Below are 12772 nucleotides of genomic sequence, written 5' to 3'. Positions count from 1 at the left end.
GAGAAACGATTGTGGGATTTTATGATTCAGCTTCTGGATATTAATGTACTATTGTTTGTTTGTCTATCCCTTTCCCCCACAGCGCTTATACAAGGTGGAGTAGAGGAAGGAAGCCCCCGAGGAAGTACGCTGTTGAGTGAAGATTTGATCCAGGCTTCCTTCTTGACGTTGCTCAACCCTCCCCCGCGAAGACGTTGGCAATCTCTGCCTGCATGACCTGGTCTCTGCCTGCATGACCTGGTCTCTGCCCTCGGAAAGGTCTCCTTCTCCTTGTAGGCACGTGTATGGTACAGCAGGGGAGGGGTCGATCAGAAAGGGGAAAGGGAGCAAGCTTCCTTCTCCCAATCCTATTTGCTAAGTTGCAGCCTCCTTGAAAAAAAGAAAAATGCGCAAATATGATTTGCTTCATGGCTGTCGTGGAACTTTATGTATTTAATTTCTCCACCCTGTACTAGAGATTTTGCCCCAATGTTTTCCAAAATCGGGAGCCTAATTTCTATTTTGTAATCCCTCTGTGGGCTTTGTATTATTTGTCATGACTTGGTCAAAACAATAAATAGATCGATTGATCAATCGAAAGAAAGCAGTTTTCATGGATGATCTTTCCTCTCACAGTAAATATAAACAATTACTTATGCACCCAATAATCTTTCCCTATTTTTGGAAATTCCCTTGGAAAAGACTTTTGAAGCTGAAGCTTAGATTGAAATAGCCCATAATATCATCTTGGGGAGTGCATTATATGGGCTTTTGGACAAAGGAATCCAGGCAAAAGAGCAGTCAATGCTTAGATGAGCCCTGAAACAATGAGATGACTTGGAACTTCTGGATGTCTCTCAACATTTCTTTGGCAAGGTTTTATTTCTTTATTTAATTCGCTGCCCATCTTGTAGCAAATGACTTTCATAGCAAAGGATTACAGATTACACAGGTGAGATTTGCCGGGCCTAACCCTGCCCAGCCCAGCCCAGTGTTGTTAGCAACACAATCTGGCAACCTTGGGAGAGTCGGCAACTTCGACAAAATGCAGCGACTTGGCCTAGCGAAGTGGGACAGGCCTTTGTTCCTCTTTCTGCTCCTCAGTGCCTGGACGATAGGTAAGGGCTTGCTTGTGCTTTTGAATTGTGGGGGTTCTTTGTGCTCTCTGAGTTTTGTTGTTTTGTTGCAGATGTTCCCTTTATCCAACTAGGTAACGTCATTAGTGCTAGGCATCACTAGCACTGATGAAATTACCTAGTTTGGCCATGAAACATCTGCAACAAAACAATCAAGGTTAGAGAGCATTGAGGAGCCCAAAGTGCTACCCAGAACTACGAATATTCTTTTTGATCATCTTTTGAACTATGGCTGAGGGACCATTAGGTGAGGAGTGGGGAGGCTTTTCTGAACTGAACTACCCTCCCCAAAGTGCTGTTTGGCTTGTGAGAGATGCTTCCAATCTACATGGGCCCTCAACCTTGTAAGAAAAGATAAAATGGACCATGACTCATAGGTAGATAAGCACTTCAGTAGAATACTTGCCCCAGATCTCTTGAAGCATGTGATTTTACACAGTGGCTTCTGATTGCACAAATCCTATGCCTAACTGTAGGGCACACGAGCTGTACAGTTCCTTGAATGAATTTGAGGGGGCTCTAGGAAATGCCCCCTCACCTAGAGGTGGTATTCAGCAGGTTCTGAACAGTTCTGGAGAACCGGTAGCGGAAATTTTGAGTAGTTCGGATAACCGATAAATACCACTTCTGGCTGGCCCCGCCCGCATCTATTCTCTGCCTCCCAGGCCCAGCTGATCAGGAGGAAATGGGGATTTTGCAGCAACCTTCCCCTGCTATGACCACCAAGCCATGCCCACCAAGCCCCTTTTACTACTTTTACTTTAGTAAAACATTTTGAATCCCACCACTGCCTCCGTTATGGGAATCCGTGGGCCTCCTGGCAAAGTGCAGCACTTGCTTCATCATATCAAGACTGTCCCTCTAATTAGGGTGTTGGTGTTAATTACACCTGCAGGGATCTTTCAAAGCTCACTTGCCAAACAGCAAGTGTCCCAGTCCGGCTAGCTCCAGTGCAGCCTCCCTTCATCTGCAGCGAGGCTCAGAGATTGAAGCCAGGTCTGCAGGGCTGATCCGGACCAAATGGCTTCCATTCCCCTTGCTGGGTCTTAAGGGAGGAAAGCAAAAACAAAGCAGCTCTTGACCTAGGCAGAGCTTGCTTGTTTGGTTTCTTTGTTTGTTTTTGTTTTCCAAGGTGTTGCCTGGAGTGTGTGTGTGTGTGTGTGTGTGTGTGTGTGTAAGGGTGGGGAAGGGAAGCTGTTTTTCTTGCTCTGCTCTTCCTACGGTAGCTCTGCCATTTAACAGGCAGGTCCTCTATTTGGCTCTGCCCTCAAGCCCAGGCTGATATTAGGGGGCTCCACTCCTTTGCCCCTCAGCCACCCAGGCTTAATTCCTTGATTTGGAGGACTCTACCTCCCCCCCCCCCCAATCTTTTTTCCATTTGGAAGAGTTGGCAGTCCTGGGTCTTAACAAAAAGCACTCTCCCTGTTCCTCAAAGGAGGTTTCCTGGCTGCCTTGTGACAATGGGGCCGAGCATCTGATTTTTCCTGCCCTGATTTGCAGAGGAAATTAGTGCAATGTTGGTGCTCTTGATTAGATTCTCGGAGGAGGAGAGAACTAGATGCAAAGATGATCCGACAGAAGCTGGAGCGACCTTTTCCACCCTTCCTTAAGAAGGGGTGAATCCAGATGGAGCGTTATCAATCAAAACAATTGATTTGTAGCACCTAGTGGTGTTCTGGGGTGGAAAAATCATGGCATAAATAGTAGCAGACCAGCATCAAATTATGTGGAAGAGGCAAGGCAATTACACCATAAAAATGGGTTGTAAGCAGTCAGGGAGCATCTCCCTTTATTTCTCATTTAGCAGTGAATTTTCTGAGTCATATTTGCTAGTTAACTCGATTCACAGCAGGTAGAGCATAGGAAACTTTTCTTTTCTCTTTTTATTTCCTTCCCTCCTGTAGATTCAGATATCGGAGCTGAAGGTAAGGAAACCTGCTTACCCATATTTAATGGCCAGACACCAATGGCTTGAAAATAAGGTTGCTAGTGGCACTATAAGAACAGCCTTTGATGTGTGACAGCTGTGAAAACAAAGCTGGCTGCTCTTCATGTAGACAAACATGGATTATAGCCAAGCATATGTATGTGAGTACATGTGCCACCAGATGGGCATAAAGGCACCGGGGTGCCTGAAGGCTGCCTAGGGCTATAGCTTTACAAAATATCCAGTCTTTGATCAAAACAAGATGATTGCACCCTAGGAAATTTTAGAATCCAATGATGGATGAGAGGAGGCCAAGAACAGTTTTAATGAGCATGAAAACCTTTGTTCTAGAGGGGATTGTTGTGTAAGTCTGCTGACGCAAAAGCAGCAGTGAATCCAGTGGCACCTTGGAACAGGCATATTAACATATGAGCTCATGTGATACTCAGTGCATCCCTTTTTAAGGTGTTACAAGATTCTTTATTGTTTCTACATCTTAATCCAAATAAGTAATCACAAAAACACAATAAAATAGCAAACTAGAAATGATCTACCAATGAACAATGACAATAAAACACCAGCCAATTGTTCTGGTAACCTCTTCTGCTTTCTGATTTAAATTTACTTATTTCTCAATTTAATTTTGTCTTTTTCTACATTGACTCTCAGATCTCTTCTATTACAGTTTCTGGCTTTATTACCAATCAGTGGAGATATTAGCAGAGAATTATGGGTTCTGTATTCCAACAGATCTGGAGTGCACAGGATGGAAATTTGATGTATTTGCTTAATTGTTTTTAAAAAATAGCATAGCTTTCAAGGCAACAGTGCCAGATTAAACATTATAAAAGCAAAACAAAAAAGCTGCAATAGATCTAATTTATTAGATTTAAAAATGCTGTCATTTCATGAGGAATATCTATTGTCAATTGACACCTGGGAATTCAGAATAATTAGGGGGAAAACTGGGTTTTTTCCCCCTTGACTTGAAAAGAAGCAGGAAGCATCCTACCTAATTAATAATAGGTTTCTCCTCTTCTTTCCCCAGAGATAGAAATTGTTTTAGAGACATATAAAATAGTGAATTGGCTGTTGAACTTGTCTTTCTTTTTCCAATTTTCCAGCTGTCCTCAATTGACCTCCTCCTCCCTGCTATTTCGCTAGATGTAATGCTCTTTCCCTTCAGTAATGGGACAGTTCTAAGATGAGAAGGCTCATGGGAGGAATCTTTATTCCAAGCATTTGTTCCAGAACCTTGGGACCAGGACATCAGGAAGAAGAAAAGGGGGCAGTCCCAATTCAGATACCATAATCGGAGCATTGCTTTATAATAGGGCAGACCTGGGCTACGCTTACACTCCTGCATGCTCCAAAGCATTATTTGGAGACTGAATATGAAATGTTGCAGAACTGGCGCTCAAACCCTGGGCTCATTTAGCCTATGATGGTGGACTGCTGGAAGAAAAAACAGGCTTCCAGAGGTAGTTGAACCTTACCTGATCAGTGAGCTCTTGAGAGCTTGGGTACTTTTGACCAGTCTTTTGCTCCCAGCTCACCTAAAACTGCAATTCCTGACTTGTCTGACATATTTCTACAAACACTTTATAGAAATTTGATTCCAAGGAGAAGAGTGTTACTATCTTTGGCTGTTTAGCGAATTTCCCTCATTGATGTACAAGCTGATATCCAAGATGGCCATGAGAGTAAAAGCCAACTCTTCACAATGTACATAAAAGATAGCGTAATGAAATGTCGTTGTTGTTAGTCACTGAGGTAACAAAAAAAGATTCTTGTTTCACTTTTGTGCAGATCCCTTTTTCAACAGGAAATGTAGAGATTGTCAAAATACAATACATAAAGCATCCCTTTTTTATTTTCCTCTAGTACTATTAATTAATTAAATGGGTTTAGAATTGCAGAAGTAGTTTGGAAAAGGAGAAGGGATGCGTAAAATCTTTTCATTAGGGAGGAAAACGTTTTTCCTAACTCGGTAATAATTTTATAGGAACCAAGTAAAATTAATACAACTCAACCTGCACATTTCAGCTCCCTAGAACAGCCCAATAGACCTTCAGGCTTTCTATATAATTTTATATCCTATCATCAAAGAACAGGTTTAGGATTTTTTTCCCATGGATCATGAATCTGTGTTAATTAAATATAATTAATTCAACTATAATTCATTGAAAGCACTTTCAGGAAAGAAGGATAAAAAAGGCTTGCTGAGATTAGTGCAGGGCTGTGCAAACCCATTACTCTGCAAATGTTCTTTTTTTTTAATAAATATTTTTTTTTATTTTTAAACAAACAAACGGACAGAACAAAAAACATAAAACCATCTTCCATTACAAATGATAGAAAGTGTGTCAATTGGTTACAAAATTTCTGTGCATCCCTTCCATAGTCATCACTTACAATTCATATCAAAATTACTCCGCAAATGTTCTTGACTATACCTCCCATCATTCTCAGCCAGCATGGCTCTTGTAAATTATTATCCAATGCATTCAGAAAGTTTGGAGAAGGAGAAAGATAAAGGCAAAGCTAGATATGTCTTTGGGTTCTCTTAAACCATTTCTGCTTACTGTCTGCATTCCAACAAATATTTGTTCCAACTTTCTCCTGCGGTGGGTGAATGTCTTTCCACACTGTTAACAAAACAGCTCTCTTAAATTGGGGATCTCAGTATGACTTTAGGAATTTAGGATAATTTTTCTTTATATGCTCTGTTCTGAACTTATTCAGAAAGATAAAAGCAACAGGAGAAAAAATACAGGAAAACAGACAGTCCCTGGAGTGCTGCTTCAAAGGGCATTAAATGTTTTATAATTGAGGCAAGTAACAAACAAATATAACAATTACAGAGTTGGAAGGGACCTTGGAGGTCTTCTAGTCCAACCCCCTGCTCAAGCAGGAAAACCTACTATATCGTTTCAGACAAATGGTTATCCAATCTCTTCTTAAAAACTTACAGTGTTGGAGCATTCACAACTTCTGGAGGCAAGTTGTTCCACTCTTAATTGTTCTAACTGTCAGGAACTTTCTCCTTAGCTCTAGGTTGCTTCTCTCCTTGATTAGTAGCAGGAGAAAAGGGGGATATTAAAACATCCTTCAGGAAACAGTCTTCCCATTGTGCCTAAGAGGACCTCCTATGCAGGGATGGGTTGCTGCCTGTTTTACTACCAGCGCAAGACGCGTGCGCTATTCAATTGTAAATTGTTCTTTGTGTATGCACAGAACAATTTACAGTGAACTGCGTACGCGCAGTCACTAAAAACCAAAATGGCGGCGGCCCAGTGGCGGTGAGGGAACTGGTTCAGGGGCGTGGCAGGCCTGGGTCACTGATGCTTCTGCGACCCAGGCCTGAATTCTACTACTGGGCTGAACCGGGAGCAATCCACCTCTGCTCCTATATTTCAGGGGTATTCACAGGATGTGGAAAAAATGTGAAGACTGTGATTGTGAAAAATGTGATTAAAGTTCCATTTTTATATATATTTGAATTCCTTCAATCACATTTTTACACCCTGCTTAATCCTCAAGCCAAGATAACGCCAGACGCCAAGTTGCAGTCAAACCATTTATTAACAAGCTAACATAAAGCTACGAACAAAAAACAGGGGCTGTCTGACAGCCATTTGTAGAACCGCCATCAGGCGGTCGGCCAATCCGAGGGCTACGCTCAACGCGCCTGTCTTCAGGCGCGCTGGAACCAATCAGTGAAGCCCGAGCGAGTTTGACTAGGCCCAGGTCATAAGCCCGAGGACTTAACACACCCACCATCTTGTTTTTTTCCCAATCATACCCCGTTGACATTCCTGCTATGTTTTTTGTTTGTGGTAGAAAACATACTTACATTTTGGAAGAGAGTATGTTTGCAGGCGCTCAGCAAGTGACACCATGAAATAAGTTGTAGGTTCATAACAAGAGAACTGAAGAAATTTCCAGATGTGGCTGAACTATAGTTCTTGGCAAGCCTCTCTATTGGCTTCTGCTTAGTCATCTTATTGTTCTTAAATATGGATTCTTTGAGTTGAAAGACCCCCCAAAAAAGAATGTGAAAGTAATGTATCGGATAAAGTAGCTGCTCTTTATTAAATTAAGAATAAATTCATTTTTACTAAAAAAATAAATATTTATAAATAAACAATTGAGGACAAAATCAAACAACAAACCTCCATCAAACATTAATGCTATATACACAGAAGGCTGGATGAAGAAATAGGTACTTTGTGAATTTCAGCTGGAAGAGGATTCCAGACCAAAGTTGCTATTAGGGAGAAGCAGTCCTTAGCAGATGGTCCTTGCTCTCATTAGTGGTGTCATAGGACCAACATTCTCCTGCTATTCCTTCTCTTAGGTATCGAGTTCAGATACCTTCCTAAAACAGTGGTACTGGAAGAAACTGCGGAACCAAATTCAGTTGTGACTGCCTTCTCTGTCATTTGTACAAACAGAAGCCATGTGCCTGAGACATCCCTGAAGACCGTCACCCCGGTTCCCTCTTTTTTTAACTTTCTACACATCTTACCTGCTGGCAACTATCAGGTAAACAAGATAATATAGGCCAGCCCAATATATCTTAGAATGATTGTCGAGGAATAGTATTTGTATTAATGGCCAAGGAAATGCTAAGTGATACGTGGCATTTTTACAAATGCCACATATAAACAATTTGGACTCTTACTGCTAAGTATTCCAGCTTTCTTCACCCTACGCGCTCTGAAGTTTTCAGATTACAATTTGGAGAATCCCACAATGGGCTTATGGTCCAACAAATCTGAGGGCTCATTTTTGGGGGCAACTAGAAGACGAGATTGGGAAAGGGATTGTGGCTCTGTTGCTGTGATGCAGAACAGAAGTGAGTAGTGGATTTAGTAAAGAATGCCTCTTCCAATGCTGAGAAGGTCTTAGGAGGGGCTTTATTTATGATGTTAAAAGTGGACAATGGTAATCAGAATAAGAACTTCTTCATTTGTATTCATCTCACTTTGGAACTCTCTATGTTCAAAGTGCATGAAATAGTTCTCAATAGTACATTTTATGAATTAAGATATTTATCTATTTATTCATGTGAGGGTTCTTTTTGATTGACGCACTGCTGGCTATGGCATTTGACTGTTTGGGTTTGTTTGTTTTTACAATTCTTGGTTTTACATATTTTATATTCGTTCTGTAAATCACTTTGCAGTACTTGATGAAGACTGGTGTGCATATTAACAGTAATGTTGAAGAACTGAAAAAAAAATGAAATATAAGGTTAATAAAATCTTCATCATCCCAACACCACATTACTGAGTTAGCAATAAATTGTCTTAAGTTCTCAAACACAGATGATGTGAAGAAATTATTGAGATCCAGGGTTGCTTTTGAAATGGCTGGCAGTCCTTTGATGGAATTACCCTCACAGAGATGTGTAGGGGAGGGAAGAGGCTGGTGAACTCTACTCTGTTCTAATGCTTACTTAAGAATCACACCAAGGTTCTTTCTTTTGATTCCCAGGTGACACTTAGTCCCAGTGCTGCTCTAGATGCTAGAGTGGTGAATCTGTATGCCTTAACATTCACCGCAAAGTGTACAGGAGAGACAAAAGATGCTCAACTCTTCGTTCAAGTTAATGAAACAAAGAGATTAGTGTGCAATGACGGATATACTGACATAGGTAAGAATGCAGCAGCTTCCTTGATTAAATTAGTTTTGGCACATTCAACAAAAGATAAAAGTGCTTTAATGAAAAACATTTTAACATAAGATTATAGTGGAATTGATTAGGTGGAGATTAGTCAGCAGGCAGTGGTGGGATGTGTTTAATTTTCCATAAACATAGAGCAGATCCTGATCAACACAAGGTAGCAAAATATTATTTTGACCAAGAATAGAAGAGAGAGTAGAGTAGTGGTAGTAGAATTGCCCAAAAGGTCTCATAATCCTGAAACGAGAGTCTGTTCAACCTCAGTTTGCCCATGTTGCCAAGTTCAATTCATGTTAATTCCCCCCCCCCCCACCCATCTCTCTTATAGGACGGCCGCCTATACAAGTTTCAGAGGATGTTCCACCTGGAGGAGGAATCTACACAACTGTCTTGAAGAGGCGGGGCACAGGCATACTGACCGTAAGTGCAGTGGTTGGGAGAAAAAAGCAGGAGTGTGCTTGAGAAAAGCTCTGTGATCACAAGGAGGGACAAATTGTCCTCCTCAAATGAGAGAAAAAATTCCTCTGGATCATCTAAGATGAGGTGGTTATCTGAGGGGAGGTGGCATTTTGAAGGATGACTCTGACAGGGTGAGACTCAGTGGCTGGGATAACAAGTGGAGGGTATTGTCTACTCTATAATCGCCACATTGTCTTCCCTTCCCACAGTTCACCATTGAGCCTTCCTTGCCTTTTGACATAACTCCAGAAGGAGTCTTGCAGGCACCTGCTGCAGGTTTCACTCGTGAACAAGCTGGCAAGGTATGTGCTATTGTTTGCCTTGCACATACAGTACATCTGCTTAGCATCCCAGTGAAATAGCAGGAGTCCATTCAAGGCATGTTAGTCCTTGGCTCTCTGTCATATCCCAAACCATCCCAAGGAGAATTGCATGTCCCCAGGGAGCTTCTGTTGTCTTCATCAGCATTTTGCCATTAGACTTTGATTTCCACATGTCTTGTTTCAGGCCTTTGGACCTTTCTCATTGCACAGTTCCTAATAATTTCAGGGAATTAGCTGTTTCAAAGGCTTCCGTGGAACTGTAGGCTTATTCATTGGGCCTCTTGGATTCAACTAACTTTTCCTGTTTTGCCCCTGCAGACATTCCCACTAAAAATTGTGGTTAACGATGGTGCTTCAAGAAGTTGCGAAGTGCTTCTGTCTGTCCAGGTGAACCCTGTTTACCATAACAAAGTCAGTTTCAGGTGAGTTGGAGGAGATGGGGATAAAGACATGGTGATATTTAGATGTGCATGTTGGGTTGCCAGCAAATAGGTATGGCCCAAGACATCCCATTATATCCTTTAAAGATACACATTACTACAGAATCTCTTGCAGCAAATGGCACAGAACTGGAATTATATTAGAGAATAGTTATTGCTTCAGATCTGGTCACATGAAATCCCACTTGATCCTACAGTACAATCTCAGAATCCTCTGTGATACTTACAGGTATCCTCAACTTACAAACACAAGTGATCTCCAAATTGCCACTGCTAAGTAAGACAGTTGTTAACTGAATTTTGCCCCATTTTATGACCTTTTTTTGCCACGTGTTAAGTAAATCACTGCCGTTGTTAAGTTAGTAACACAGTTGTTAAGTGAATATGGCTTTCCCATTGACTTGGCTTGTCAGAGGTCGCAAAAGATGGCCACATGACACCGCGACACTGCAGCTATCATAAATACATGTTGGTTGCCAAGCAACCAAAGCATGATCACATGACCACGGGGATGTTGCAATGGCTGTAAGCGTGAAAACTGGTCATAAATCACTTTTTTTCAATGCCGTTGTAAATTTTAAAGGTTACTAAATACATGGTTGTAAGTCAAAGATACCGGGTATTGGAATTTGAAGATGTACTGCTCAAAATGAGGCTTTGTTGGCACCTCTAAAATTTATGTCTGCTCAATCATGCATGGCCTGAGGCAGCGCTACTTACTACTAATGGAAATCCCAGCACACAAGGACTCATTTATTCTCCATCCATCGTACATGACTTATACCCCTCTCTGGGGAAAGAACTGGAAGGCTTGAATCAAGCTGCACACTTCTGGAACTCCTGAAATGTAATGTTTTCTACTGAGATTTTCTCCCTGCCATGTAGACCAAATTGTAGATCTAGAATGCATTGCAGAAAGAGGTTGAGGAGATTTGAGCCTCTTTCTAGTCTAGTATAACCTTGTCTAGTATAAGTTTTTTGTCTCTTCTACCTCATAGGTCTAGGTCACATAGATTGAACAGACCATAGTATGAGCCATACTTGTAGTTCAACCATACACCATAACATTAACCAAATATATTTGGAACTCTGAGGAAGACATGCATGGAGACTGATTTAATTCAGGATATATCCCCATCAATGTTAATATTTTTGTGCCCATGTAAACATATAACTATTTTTTTTACTTCAAGTAGGCAGAGTAAACAGTAATGCTCTTAATAGACTCCTGATTCAGAAAGAGTTATTTACATCTTTGCCTTTATGATTCAGGAAATCATCAGTTGCACGTTCAATACCGGAAAATGTACCACCTTTGTCCAAAGTCATACAGGTCGAAGCAACTGGGGAATCTGTGCTCTACCAGATCATCTCCCCAAGCACACGCTATTTCACCATTGAACCAGGTAATTAAATGCCCCAGGTAAGCCTTAGCATCCACACCATCTCAGGAAGTCTCTAGGAGCTAGCTACGCTGATTTTCAATTTTCAGCCTTCTTGCTTTCAAGAGGCTGATAATTATTCTTCCTTCATTAAAGGGCTTCCAGGGAAGGTATGAAAAACAGTTCTGTAAAAGCAACAAAAGTAAAAAAAGTAAAGACCAAGGAAGACCAAGGTGAGTTTGGTTCCTTGGACCCATTCCAGATAAGGAAAGGACAGGATTGCCCATATGTGCTCCAGTGGCTGCTTCTCGCAAGGGGACTGGCAGTTTTCTGTGAGTTTGAGCAATAGGAGATGAAAAGCTCAACTATCTTGCTTGCAACCATGGAAGAGCTTTTAAAGAACACTAAGTTTCTAATTACTTTTGGAATTTGCCTACATGTTCCTTACAACCACAAAATTGAGCCTAAAATTTCCCTTGCTAAACAAGACAGTTGTTGAGTTTTGCTGTTTTTTATGACCTTTCTTGTCACTGTTGTTAATCACTGCAATTGTTAGCAACATGGTTAAGTGAATCTGGCTTCCCCATTGGCTTGTCAGAAGGTCACAAAATGTGATCACATGACCCCACAATACTGCCACAGGCATAAATTCATGCCAGTTGCCAACTGTCCAAAATTTGATCACATGGAGATGTTGCAATGGTCATAATTGTGAAAAATCATTATCAGTCATTTTTTTCAGGGCCATTGTAATTTTGAATGGTCATTAAATGAAGTCAAAGGACTACCTGAATTAACTATTTTAAGGCTACGGTATTAGAGACCTTTGGAATAACAGGTTTGAAGTCTTCATCAGGAAAATGTATCTTCAACTCTGAAGAAGACAAAAAATAACTAAAAGCTTAAGAGATTAAAGACTTTGAAATAATAAATAAAAATAAAAATTTGATCTGAGAAAGTTACTGTACTGATTGATTAAGGGTCCAGATAAATTTGAAGTGTTGACTTTTACTATGAGATTTTGGAATTAAGTATAAAAAATAACAACTTCTTGTAGGAAACAGTTGCTTTGGTTATTGCAATTGGAAGTGAGATAAAAGATAAGTTATGATTTCAGAAACTAGACACTAGAGCAGGGGTGTCAAACTCGTGGCATCACATTGTCGACACATGATGTATCATGACTTTCCCCACTTCGCTAAACCAGGGGTGGGCGTGGTCCAGTGGTGAAATTCAATTTTTTTTACTACCAGTTCTGTGGGTGTGGCAGGGAAAGGATACTGCAAAATTTCCATTTCCACCCCACTCAGGGGCCAGCCAGAGGTGGTATTTGCCAGTTCTCCAAACTACTCAAAATTTCTACTACCGGTTCTCCAGAACCTGTCAGAACCTGCTGAATTTCACCAGACATACAATACAATACAATAGTAGAGT

At 41.0% G+C, this 12772-nt stretch overlaps 1 protein-coding gene across 1 annotated transcript in view; it reads left to right on the top strand.

Moving 5' to 3' along the window:
• Positions 1-1002: 1002 nt before the first annotated feature.
• CDHR4 (cadherin related family member 4) overlaps positions 1003-12772 on the top strand; it is a 34180-nt gene continuing 22410 nt past the window's right edge. The window contains exons 1-7 of the mRNA XM_081946442.1: positions 1003-1097; positions 7403-7590; positions 8545-8704; positions 9063-9154; positions 9403-9495; positions 9835-9938; positions 11229-11362. Coding sequence (XP_081802568.1) covers positions 1025-1097; positions 7403-7590; positions 8545-8704; positions 9063-9154; positions 9403-9495; positions 9835-9938; positions 11229-11362 — 844 coding nt within the window. The 5' untranslated portion in view covers positions 1003-1024. The remainder of the gene's footprint in view (positions 1098-7402; positions 7591-8544; positions 8705-9062; positions 9155-9402; positions 9496-9834; positions 9939-11228; positions 11363-12772) is intronic.

The sequence above is a fragment of the Natrix helvetica genome (assembly GCF_964273705.1).
Source record: "Natrix helvetica genome assembly, chromosome: 1".
Lineage (NCBI taxonomy): Eukaryota > Metazoa > Chordata > Lepidosauria > Squamata > Natricidae > Natrix > Natrix helvetica.
The sequence above is the reverse complement of the archived record's forward strand: the minus strand, read 5'-3'. Positions and strand labels throughout refer to the sequence as shown.